This window comes from Rattus norvegicus, chromosome 10 (assembly GCF_021556685.1).
Source record: "Rattus norvegicus strain SHRSP/BbbUtx chromosome 10, alternate assembly SHRSP_T2T, whole genome shotgun sequence".
Classification (NCBI taxonomy): Eukaryota; Metazoa; Chordata; class Mammalia; order Rodentia; family Muridae; genus Rattus; species Rattus norvegicus.
This window is the reverse complement of record NC_141543.1, coordinates 93337679-93349571: the sequence shown is the minus strand read 5'-3', so window position 1 is coordinate 93349571 and position 11893 is coordinate 93337679. Positions and strand designations below refer to the sequence as shown.

Below are 11893 nucleotides of genomic sequence, written 5' to 3'. Positions count from 1 at the left end.
TTGTCATGATCTATTTGTTTACTCTGTGCTCCTCTGGCACCTAGAACACTGGTCTGGTGCCTTCCTGTTTCTGGCCGCAGTGCCCGCCGTGTTTCAGATACCAGGGAGAGAGCAAAAGGGGGGTTGAAGGCTGGCAGTGAGGAAGGTTGACAGGAGGCGGGGACACTGGGGGTGCTGAGGACTATAAAGGGGCACAGCCAGGAACAGGGAGATCAGTCCAGCAGAAGGTAGGTGTCTGGGTCCAATACCCACTCGCTCAGGACACAGGGTAAGTGAGCTCTAGTCCTGCCTCTGGGGACTCCTTGGGTTGAGGCTGGTGATGGAGGATCGGAATTGGTGCTTTGTAGGGCAGGAGCCCTCAAGAGGCCTAAGGTCCTTCTTGGGTCTCTCTCTGCACCTGGACAATCCAGGAAGCAGGACCCACAATGTCATAGACTTCTGTCCCTTTGTTTTATAAGTTAATTCTGTGTCCCCTACCCTGTGGTTCCCACCAGCACTAGCTAATCCCACATCCTCAGAGCCCTCAACGTCCTAAGTCCTGTGTATCCAGTCCCCATATCCAGTTCCTCTGCTATGTTTTTCTATGTTGACAAGGCACGGGTCCTCTGGCTTGATCCCTGATGGGTGTGTATATGGAGGTGTCCTTGTTTTCTCGGGAATGCTGGTGGCTCCTGCGTCTGCCTTTGTCTCCAGGCTTGGCTTGAAGAAAATGTGTGGTGGGTGGTGTCTGGGCAGGTAGGTCATGGACACAGGAGGGTCTGCTGACGGGCTGTGTTCTGCTTCCACGATTCCTTGCTCCTTAGATGGCCGTCGCATACTACTGCCTCTCCCTGTTTCTCCTATCCACTTGGGTGGCTCTGCTGCTACAGTCCCTGCAGGGTGCCTGGGGAGCCCCACTGGAGCCAATGTACCCGGGGGACTATGCTACGCATGAACAGAGGGCTCAATACGAAACTCAGCTCCGAAGATACATCAACACACTGACCAGGCCTAGGTAGGGCGGGGTGTGTGTGTGTGTGTGTGTGTGTGTGTGTGTGTGTGTGTGAGAGAGAGAGAGAGAGAGAGAGAGAGAGAGAGAGAGAGGGAAAAGTGTCTACAAAGCAGCTGAGCTGACACCTGTGAACGACGATTCTGATCCCAGCCGTCTTGCTTCCCCAGGTATGGGAAGAGAGATGAGGACACAGCTGGGCTTCCTGGAAGGCAGCTCCCACCATGCACCAGCCTTCTGGTGGGTTTGATGCCCTGCGCTGCTGCCCGGAGCTGAAGGCAGGTCTGGAAAGGGGATCCAAAGGAGGGGAAGGGAAACAAGGTCTCAGGGAACAAGGACTGTCCTTCCTCACGAGTTTCTTCTTTCCTTACAGGGATCTCAGCCCAATGGATTTGTAGCCTCCCTTCTGTCTCTCTCCTACCCATGGCTGTAGGACGGTACAGGCCCAGCTCTTGCAACAACCTGCTCCCTTGCAAACTAAATAAAGCAAAGGAAAAATTATAGCCTCTCTGTGTGTGTGTGTGTGTGTGTGTGTGTGTGTGTGTGTGTGCTTGTGTTCTCTCTCCCTACACCTCCCTAGGTGTGTGTGTATATATCTCTATCTGTGTGTGTGTGTGTGTGTGTGTGTGTGTGTGTGTGCACCCACTGAGGCAGGAGCAGGTAAAGTTGATAGGGAGGCGGAGGTTGGGGGGGGGAGAACAGTTACCATAATCCTGAGTGTATGTAAGGGTTCAGCTCATCCCTTTCATGAAGGGGCAAGTTGTGTTCTAGAGAGAAGGGGGATTCCCCTCCACAAAGGTCTGTGATGCCAGTTTTAAGCTTAATCTTCCCATCCTAGCACCCCTTAAACCAGCCAGCTCTTCAACCTGAGGCCAGCCCTGTTCCCAAATGTACCCTCAAGATTGCTTCCTATAACCTGGGCATTGGGAGAGGAGTCCTTTGAACTAAAGTGGCCTTAGAATGGGGCAGGGGCAAGAACTCAGAGGATTAGTGCTGGCGGGAGGTCAGCCAATGGCCTGCTATGTAGGATGGTCTCAGAACTGCTCTCTAGAACTCTGGAGAGAATGGGCTGTTCTGAGAGTTAGTGAACTGCCAGACGGACTAAGAATGAAATTTAGCTACTGCTGTAGGAGAATGTGCCCCTTTGCCCCAGGGAGGAGATAGCCAAGCCAAGCATTCTGACCACCTCCATGTGTCAATCTTTGGTTCTTGGGTCAGGGAGGGAAGACCCAGGTACTACCTTAGGAATCCCTGTAGACTATCTCCTCAGAGCAGGCATCCAGAGTAGATGGAGATGCCGTGTGTGTGTGTGTGTGTGTGTGTGTGTGTGTGTGTGTGTGTGTGTGCTGGACTTCCCTTCCTGGGAGCGTTTGTGGATAGAGATGGCCTCGGGGAAGATAAGGCATTAGACATTCCCTGAATGGCTTCTCCCATCTCTGCCACAGACAGGATCTGAAGGGCCAGGGTTGGTAGGGTTGGTGCTGGGCTCAGCATTTAGCCTTGGTGACAGTGACTTGTCATAGGTTGAGTGTGAATGACCAGATGGCAGAATCTGCCCTAAAAGGCCAAAACCTTGTACAAGTTGCAACTATACTGCAAAAGCATGGCTCAAGTTGGTTCTTAAGTCCAAGGGGTGTGCAGATAGTTAGGGGACATAAGGAGGTTTCAGCAGCAGAATGGTTTGAATTAGTACTGGAGCCTGGTGTCCCAAAGCCTTCCCTGGTAGCTTAGGTGATGGTTTCTATTTGTATCGTATATGTATGAGCGTTCTGCCTACCCAACTGTGCACCACGTGTCCGCCTCGTGCCTGCCTCGTGCCTTCAGAGGCCAGAAGAGGGTTTCAGGTCTCCTGGAACTAGAGTTATGGGTGGTTGTAAGACACTGTGTAGGTGCTTGGAATTTCTGGATTCTCTGGAAGAGCAGCCAGCGCTCTTAATCCCGGAGCCATCTCTTCAGCTTGAGATGGGTTCTAATGGGGAAAACTAAGCACCCACAGAGGCAGGAGCTAGAAACCCAAGCCACACACACCTGGGTTTAATGGCTGGATGATAGGAAGGCGTGTGTGCTGTGTCCTTGATGGCCAGGCTTCAGGAACAGACTCTACCAGGTCTCCCCACTTCCCTGGATCTGTTAACCCGAGGTAAGAGGGATGAAGTCCCTCCATGCTCTACTCCCCTGTGTTTGATTTTCTGCCACTTTCACAGGTTAGACTGACGTTCCAACCTGTCCTGCTCTCTGGTGAATCTTGGCATGGAGCAGGTCAAGCTGAAACCCCTGTTTAAAGTTTTTAGGACCAATTCTTTCATCTTCTCTCTCTCTGAGTCACCCTGGAAGCCGTCGATGTGGGGTGAGGTGGTGGAAGGTGGGTGAGTAGGTTGCAGAGAAAAACCTAGGCTAAGATCTATTTGTCCTACAAGAGGAATGACAGGGTCCCCTCTTCACTGGAGGACAGTCCCTTCCTGCCAGGGCCCACAGAAGTCACAGAAGCAAAAGAAATTCTTGTTAACATTTTATTTATCCATTCCTTTATTGTTATTGTGTGTTTGTGTGTGTACACACAAGCCAAGGTACATGTGTCCCGTCTTCCGTCTTATGAGATCAGGGGTGGAACTCTGGCCGACAGGCTTATTGGCAAGTGCCCTTACCCACGGAGCCATCTTGTCAATCCTGCTATTGCTGCTTATTGTTCATGCTGCATGGGTAGAGAGGAACAGAAAAACTGCTCATCGTCTAGAGGGGTCTGTGGGTAGCCAGATCCAGGCTAGGCCTGAGAGTCAAGGAACACCCCTGGCCCTGGTGTACCCCTTTCAAGTCCCCAGGTCTTTCCTCTTCTTCCCACCTGCCGGAGGATGTGGATGGAGGCCTCTGCTGGCCGCACTGGCCTTGCCTACCTGGAGCTAGGGGAGGAGACTAATGACGGGCGTCCATGGAGTTCCTGTGTTGGAGATTTGCTGATATTCTTCTGCATCGGGTTCGTGACATTCAAGGGAGGACGTACTGTGGTGTTCGATGGGGTAGATTTGGTGGTGTTTGAGGGTTTCTTGTGGTTTTTGGCTTTCTTTAAACTAGGGGACATATCATTGCAGAGATCGTGGGGCCGAGAAATAAGTAGGGGTGCCAGATACTTCTCCCCCTCATTCCTCCATCAGCCCCACCTGTTGCCGAAGAGCTTCTCTAGGTACTTGTTGATCTGGCCAAAGCCTGAAAACCAACTAGCCACTCTGGGCTCAGGAATCGGCTGCAGGTGGACCTCGTCCTCCAGGGCGCCATTGGGGGGCACCAGGAGCACCGCTAGGCAACCTAGAGCCAGTGCGCACGCGCAGGGCAGAGTCTCGGCCTGGTGGGGGCGGGACAGACGGCATGGTCAGGTGACCCCGAGAAGGGGGGGGTGGGGGGTGGGGGGTGGGGGGGTGGGGGTGGGGGGGTGGGGGGTGGGGGGTGGGGGGTGGGGGTGGGGAGGGTGGGGGTGGGGGGGTGGGGGGGTCCAGATTTTCTAATTTTGTTGAATATAGGCTTTTGTAGTAGGATCTGAAGATTTTTTTTATTTCTTCAGATTCTGTTGCCATGTCTCCCTTTTCATTTCTGATTTTGTTAATTTGTTGATTTGTTAATAACCTCTGGTGAGTCTGGCTAAGGGTTTTTCTGTCTGGCTAAGGGGGTGGGGGGTGGGGGGGTGGGGGGTGGGGGGTGGGGGGGTAGGGGGTGGGGGTGGGACCTAGCTGTGCTCGCACTGAGACTTGTGGAGCCACACACTTATCTACTGGGAAAGCCTGGAGTGTGGCAGACCTAAGACCAGGAAATGTAGCTGCCTCAGTACACTCCAGTGCTCCAGCGCCTCAAGGAACATTCTGGTTCCCAGGGAGATTAGGGCATGCCTATACGAGCACTGCGATATCCCCAAAGCACGGAGGTAGAAATGGACAGGAACCACCCGCTGAGCAACTGATGCATGATTTAGAGTCTCCTGTCAGGTTCCTCACAGATTTTTTTTTCCTGCAAATTCCTTGTGCACCCCTCTCCAGTCTTTCCCACACTCTTTATTCGGTTCTCAAATACTCTAGACACGCTGCTGTCTACCTGGAAGCCTGGTTCTCCAGATGTTGGCAGGGCCAGCTCAGCTTCAAGCTTCAGCTCAACACTCTAAATGGGTCTAACCTTGACACCCAGGCTTAAAGCTGCCACCCATCCTTCTCTTATTCTGCCACGCCCCGCCACTCCCACTTCTTGTCGTATTCTATACTAAATGTTTGTAGTTATTGTCTGAGTCTCTTCCCAACCCTACCTCTTGCCACCACATCACAGGTGGACTCTTTGCCGATTTTCTGTTTGGCGTGGAACTGCCTACCACTCAGATCCATCCATAACTGGCTCTTAGAAACACTTAGAATGAATAACATAGTTGCACACTGGAGAGCCAGTCCGGCGATTCCTCCATTCCCATTTAAGCACAGAACACCCCACTCCATATCATAGACTATGATACCCCAGATAGGACACTTCCCTTGAAGCCATGAGCCCCTGAAGTCTCTCTCAGCCTCTTCCCTTCATCTGTACCACCTCAAGCAGGGGCAGGAAGCTCTCCATGGCAGCTCTCCTGGCTTTAGAATGGCTTCATTTTTTTCATGCCCTCAGTGGGCATGTGGAGAGGCCCTTGGTGTCAGCCTCTATCCCCAAGTTCCTGAAGAGCACAGGCGACAGGGGTTCATCCCACACTTAGCCACTAGACATTACCATTGTACTGGGCAGGCGCAGAGCAGCAAAGCAAAAGGTCTCTGGCCAGGACATCAGAGGCCATTTATATTTCTAGGGATCCATGACCCTGTCCCTCTAAGGCCCCAGCCCAGCTCGGCTTTCTCCTGTTCCTGTGTCATGGCCCAGGAATTGGGAACAGAGAGAATGTGTAGGTGGAAGCACATGACCAACGAACTGTCTTGACTAGGGCACAGTGTTTTCCAGCAGCCCAGAGAAGTGGGAGGCCGAGGTGTGAGGCTCCTGGGGTCAGGTAATTTTTTGTTCCAAGATCACACACAGATCCTGGGGAAGAGTTGTCTCTGGGATTGTGGGGGTGCCTTTCCCCGGGGGCTATTCCCTGGGGTCAGCAGAGGCCAGTGCTGGAGAGATACCATACTCATCCTGCTGAGCTAAGGATTGCACTTGCAGGGTTAGTGTGGAGGCCTAGTATGTCTGCTCTGGTATCTAGGACTAGGGGAGCTGTGGGATTGCCTGTCCCAGCCATGTAGAGCCTCTGGCAGTGACCCGATAAACCCTGTGGAAAGAGGAATCTTTGCCTCTTAAGTGGTGCACGTAGGACTGGAGAGATGGCTAAGTGGTTAAGAGCACTGACTGCTTTTCTAGAGGTCCTGAGTTCAATTCCCAGCCACCACATGGTGACTCACAGCCATCTGTAATGGGCTCTGATGCCCTCTTCTGGTGTATCTGAGGAGAGCAACAGTGCACTCACATAAAATAAGTAAATCTTTAAGTGGTACACTCACACTGGGGATCAGGCTGTGAACCTCGGTGTGAGCCTGCCATCTTCCTCTATCTGTTCCGCTCTGCTGCTTGTCCAGACCTTGTGAAACACGGCATGCTTCCCCGGGACCACCAGACTCCCAGGAAGGAACCGTATGAATTCGATCTTGGCTGTGTGACCTTGGTCAAGGGACTTTACGTCCCAGTGAGCCCCTCACCCTGCTCCATAATCTCAGATGTAAAAGGGAGCCCCTTCCCCTTCCAGCCTGACAGTGATGCCAAGGTTGGTCTGATCATGTAGCTCAGCACTGTGGCTGAGCCTTCTCAACTCTTTATGGGGAAGGATGCTAGTTTAGAGAAACTATGAGATCTACCCAAGGGTATAGGGGTACAAAGCGGAAATCAGGGCAGCCTCTTATCGGAAGCAATCCAGTCACGTGTCTGTTTGTCCCTCCATCACCTTCCGGTCCCCCACTCAGCAGCTGCCCTTGTTCAGCAGGCTTGTGGCTTGCGTGGCTTTTAACCCTGGCTCTTTCTTATGCTTCCTCCCTCCTGGCTGTTTCTCAGGGGCTTTTCGAATTTAGCTCTGGGAGGTGAGATTCAGGCTTTGGTGCCGGGACAGACATGGGGATGCAGCCCATGGACAAGTTCCTTTGCTTTTCTCAGTGTGATATGCTTAGCTATGGGACAGTGCCGGAGCTGGGCAAAGAGAAGCTCAGAGGACGCCCTGGAGGGGTTTTGGCTCTAAACTGAGGTGTCTCCTTTATAAATTGCCCCAGAGACAATCAAGAAATGTTTCTTCTTTGCCTAAGGTGGTTTGCACTGGCTAGACTGTCTGCACAGTGAGCCCGAGGGATCCTTCGGTTTCCACCCCCGGCCCCAGAGCTGGGATTACAAGCATGTGCCACCATATCTGTTTTTTAATATTCGTGTTTGGGATGAAACTTAGGTCCTCTTGTGTGCACAAAAAGGACCTAACTGATGGACCCATGTTTTCAGCTCCAATGCTTCCATTAAAAAGTTTTGATTTTGATTTTTAAAGTGTGTGTGTGTGTGTGTGTGTGTGTGTGTGTGTGTGTGTGGTGTATGTGTGTGTAGCTATGTGCACATGAATATAGTTGCTTGAAGGGACCAGAAAACAACATTAAATCTCCTAGAGCTGGAGTTAAAGGCAATTGTGGGGGTTGGGGATTTAGCTCAGTGGTAGAGCACTTGCCTAGCAAGGCCCTGGGTTCGGTCCCCAGCTCCGGAAAAAAAGAAAAGAAAAATAAATAAATAAATAAAGGCAATTGTGAATCATTGAACTTGACTGCTGGGAACTGAACTTGGGTCGTCTGTCAGAACATCAGAGTGTTCTTAACTACTGAGCAATCTCTTTAGTCCTTCCCCCCTTTCCCCCAGTTTACCTACATACTCCTGGTTATCCTGCAACTCATTACGTAGACTAGGCTGGCTTTGAAGTCCCAAAGGTCTGCCTGCCTCTGCCTTCTTAGTTCTGGGATCACAGTGTGCACCACTGTGCCTGAATTTTTTTTCCCCTTTTACTTGATTATTAGTTTGCTTTGCTTTGAGACAAGATCTCCCTAGATAGCCCAGGAGCCTGGGCTGGCCTTGAGTTTGCTTCAATCCTTCTGTGTCTGAGTGTTGGGATGATGGGAATATGCTGCTTGGTCCAGCTGCTACGGAATTCCCAACCCCTGAGTCAAGACTGAACCCAGGGCTTTACGCACACTGAGCTGCATCCTTAACCCAAGCACGGGTTTCTGTTTCCTATGGTTTTCACTTTCGGGCAGACCCATTCTCTGAAGGCCCTAACGCCTCCCAGTACTGTCACCCTGAAGCCTTTAATCCATATCCTTTGGGAGACACTCATCTAAACCCCCATTCCCGGAAACTTTGTAAAATAATCAGGTGAACCGGTCCTCAGAGATTCTGCACCTGTGTTTGTTGAGCACTGGCTTTGATGGAAGGCTCCACTCTGAGCACCGGAGTCACAGCTCAGTGACACTGCCACTGTCCTCAAAGAACTCCACGGTCTACTGGGAATAGGTATTTAAGGAATAAAGTAATTAATGTTTCAAGAAATATTTGCTAAGAGGCTACCTCTTGTCTTTGAAAAAATGTCTTTTAATTTGACTTTTTTTTTTTTTTTGGTTCTTTTTTTTCGGAGCTGGGGACCGAACCCAGGGCCTTGCACTTCCTAGGCAAGCGCTCTACCACTGAGCTAAATCCCCAACCCCTTGACTTTTTTTTTTTAATAAAAAAAAATGAGTGGACTAGAAGTTCTGGCTCCCCAGCCTCTCCTGTTACATATGAGTCATGGGTCAATTTTCCTGTGATAAGGATGTTGGTGGTTTTGAAAACCTGAAGGTGGTAGCCTTTGGACGACCCTTCCAGCTACTGCCAAGCATTGCTAACTAGCCAGGTGTGGTGTTGCACATCTGCAATCCCAGCGCTCGAGGGGCTGAGGCAGGAGGATTGTGAGTTCAAGGGCCAGCCTGAGTTAGTGAGACAGTATCTCTGAGGGAAGGATAGAACCGCTACACTGTTTCCAACCCTGTGTCTGATGCCAATTAATAAAGGATTGGGGGGGGGGGCTGGAGAGATGGCTCAGTGGTTAAGAGCACCGACTGCTCTTCCAGAGGTCCTGAGTTCAAATCCTAGCAACCACATGGTGGCTCACAACCATCCGTAATGGGATCTGATGTCCCCTTCTGGTGTGTCTGAAGACAACTACAGTGTACTCATATACAAAATAAATAAATAAATCTTAAAAAAAAATAAAGGATTCGGGTCAACTAGTAAAAGGGCCCCCATGGAGCCTAGGAAAATACAGGATTAGATTAAGCTGTGACAAGGGCCCTAAACTTTAGCAAGAAAGAGTACAAATTGTTTCCAGTTTGTTTCTTTAAGCCGGGGCACTGAAGGGAGAAGAGAAGTGGGTGGTGCAGATAGAGTCAAGCAAGATTCCTCTCAAAGGGGGTGTGGGTGGTGAGACAAGGACATGGTCTTCAGACCACACACTTCAGAAGTCCTTAGGTGGACCCCGAGGGCTCCGTCAGGGCACATCTGCTGGCCCGAGAAAGAGATGAACCACCCATTTGTGCCCCTGGCACCTAGCTAGAGCCTTCCAAACTTCTAGAAGGGACCTGTATTTAAGGTCCATTTTCTGTGTGCCTGTGCACAAATGGGGAAACTGAGGCTCAGCTAGGTCACACAATGAATGGGCTCAGCACTCACGCACACGTTTTAGCCTAAGATTTCAACAGAACCGTTGTTACAACTTCCAACCCTGATAAGGAAGAGTGTGGAACCAGGAGACAGAATAGTGGGTGCTGGTCCAGGGGTGGGGTGAAAGGAAGGGCAAGGAGGGTACTTCACAAGCAAGTCTGGGTCTTCTTCTGGGTGAGCATTCTGAGTACAGGGAAGGGTGGTATGTGGTACCCTTGGATGGTGGATCAGCCTTTAGGCTCTGTCTTGTGGTTGAAAAGAAAGCAAGAGGCCAGATATCTTGGTACGGGTCCGAACATGAGACAAAGCTACCTGTTGGGATGTTTGCTGTATTGAGGCTCAGACTGGGGATGGGGACATAATATTTCTCATGCAGGGGTGCATGCAGGCCTGTGCAGGGTAGTTCTTTGCACTATGGAGAAACACATTGGAATTTTTATAGTTTCAAAATAACGCCACAAGTTCTATGTTTATGTGAATTGCTTCTAAACACACAGAAGTCAGTTCAGTGGTTCAGCTACAGTGGTTCATAAGAAAACCACCTTTTCCCTTTCTAATGATTTATTTTTAAAGAGTTTTAAAATTTTATGTATATGGATGTTCTGTCTGCATGTAAATCTGCATACCACACTTATGTCCACCAGAAGAGGACAGCAGATCCCATAGAACTACAGTTACAGACAGGTGCTGGGAATTGAACTCAGGACCTCTGGAAGGGCAGCCAGTACTCTTAACCGCTGAGCCATCTCTCCAGCCCTCTCTTTTCCTTTTTTACACTGATGTTTCCAAATTTCTTTTTCCAGAGTGGTATAGTACATAGAAAAGGTTTCCAGAACATGCCTGGGGCAGTTGCAGGTGTGTGTGTGTGTGTGTGTGGGTGTGGGTGTGGGTGAGTGAGAGTGAATAGACTGGGGTCCTGCTGACCATCATTGGGAAGTGTAGCACCACTCCAAGCGTGGTCTAGAAATTTACACCTGCTTAGGGTTTTGTTTTGTTTTTGTTTTTTCTCTTTTTTTTTGTCTTGATTCTCAAAGCTGTGGTCTGAACACCCCCACCATAGGAAAAAAAAAGTATTTGAAGGAAACCCCTGCCTGCACCCTGGTGGCCTCTGAGAAAGACGGATGTAATACAGACCCAGCATCAGGAGAAAGCGTTCTTCCCAGGGGCAGTGCAGCCCCTAGAACTCCAGGGAGAAGCTCAGTAGACTCCAGAACGGGTTGTGCTCAGCTTTGAGCAAAGTGCCTCTGGGGCACATTTTGTTGGGACATTTAACCACATCACTAGAACAGCATTTTGTCAGTCCCGTGACACATCTCTCCCGAACCTCCACCCCAGGATGTTAGGTACCTTGACTACTCTGGTATCACGGAAACTGGCACCTCCCTGTGAACACATGGGAGCATAGTAGTCTTTGTCGATAAACGTTTCCATCCACTAATCCCACAGGATTACTGTAGGAATCTATCTGTCAAATGTAAGGCGTGTGTGCCTATGTGGGGGGGGTCAGACCATAACAATAGTGAGTCAGACTACACTGGGTGGATTAGTACTCGAACCCCACCATGTCCTTGGGATCCTGGATGGGTTAAGTTTGCTGTGAATTGCTATGGGGAGTAATGTTTGCTTGTTTGAGAAGTAATTAATAGTTTTGGGAGGAATAGGATTTCTCTCCCTCTCCCAACTAAATGCAAAAGATTCCCTAAGCAGAGGTGACTGGGTAAGATCGGAGAGGGTCTTGACAATGGGAAGGAGGACTCCTGTCCTCAGTTTAATTAGGAAGATCTAGTTTGGAAGCCTTTTTTCCTCAGTCGGAAGCATGTAGTTCCAATCACTACCATGTGGGGGCGCTACAAAACTTTCTCTTCTCTCAGGAATAAGTGAGGTCTGCTACTTACCAGCCTTTAGCGTTTGGACCCATTGCTGGCTTTTCCCTAGTCTATTCCCAACTACTACCCTTTACTAACAGGGCCGGCTGGTACCACATCTAGAGATGAGTCCTCAAGTTAATTCATTTTCGATGTTTCCAAGCAAGTTTCCAGGATGCAATACATTCCTGATCTTAGGAGCCCAGTTATCAAGATAAATGCCCCTTTCCCCGCGGAACGCATATTCCATAGGGCAGCAGTGGAGGGGTTAGGGGAGCACCCAAGTCAGGGAAGGCCCCGGCTTGCACAGACTGAATGAAAGCTGTTTTCCACACCG

General features: G+C 50.2%; 2 protein-coding genes across 2 annotated transcripts; one reads left to right on the top strand and one right to left on the bottom strand.

Moving 5' to 3' along the window:
* Positions 1–214: 214 nt before the first annotated feature.
* Positions 215–1490, top strand: Ppy (pancreatic polypeptide). The gene is given in 4 exon segments (NM_012626.2): positions 215–268; positions 804–994; positions 1159–1270; positions 1362–1490. Coding segments are annotated over 2 exon segments (297 nt in total). The 5' UTR covers positions 215–268; the 3' UTR covers positions 1265–1270; positions 1362–1490.
* Positions 1491–3484: 1994 nt separating this feature from the next.
* Positions 3485–5802, bottom strand: LOC148003114 (uncharacterized). Its single transcript, XM_087575128.1, has 4 exons — positions 5720–5802; positions 4144–4325; positions 3880–4053; positions 3485–3680 (listed from the first exon to the last, which is right to left on the bottom strand). The coding sequence occupies exons 1-4, from the start codon at positions 5771–5773 to the stop codon at positions 3659–3661; spliced, it is 432 nt and encodes a 143-aa protein (XP_087431254.1). The 5' UTR covers positions 5774–5802; the 3' UTR covers positions 3485–3658.
* Between the last annotated feature and the right edge of the window lie 6091 nt (positions 5803–11893).

Coding starts and splice junctions, on each gene's coding strand:
- LOC148003114 (XM_087575128.1), bottom strand. CDS start 5,773: ATGTCCTGGCCAGAGACCTTTTGCTTTGCTGCTCTGCGCCTGCCCAGT. Junction 4,326..5,719: donor TGCGCCTGCCCAGTACAATG/GTAATGTCTAGT, acceptor CGCCCCCACCAG/GCCGAGACTCTGCCCTGCGC. Junction 3,681..3,879: donor GTCTCCTCCCCTAGCTCCAG/GTAGGCAAGGCC, acceptor CTACCCATGCAG/CATGAACAATAAGCAGCAAT.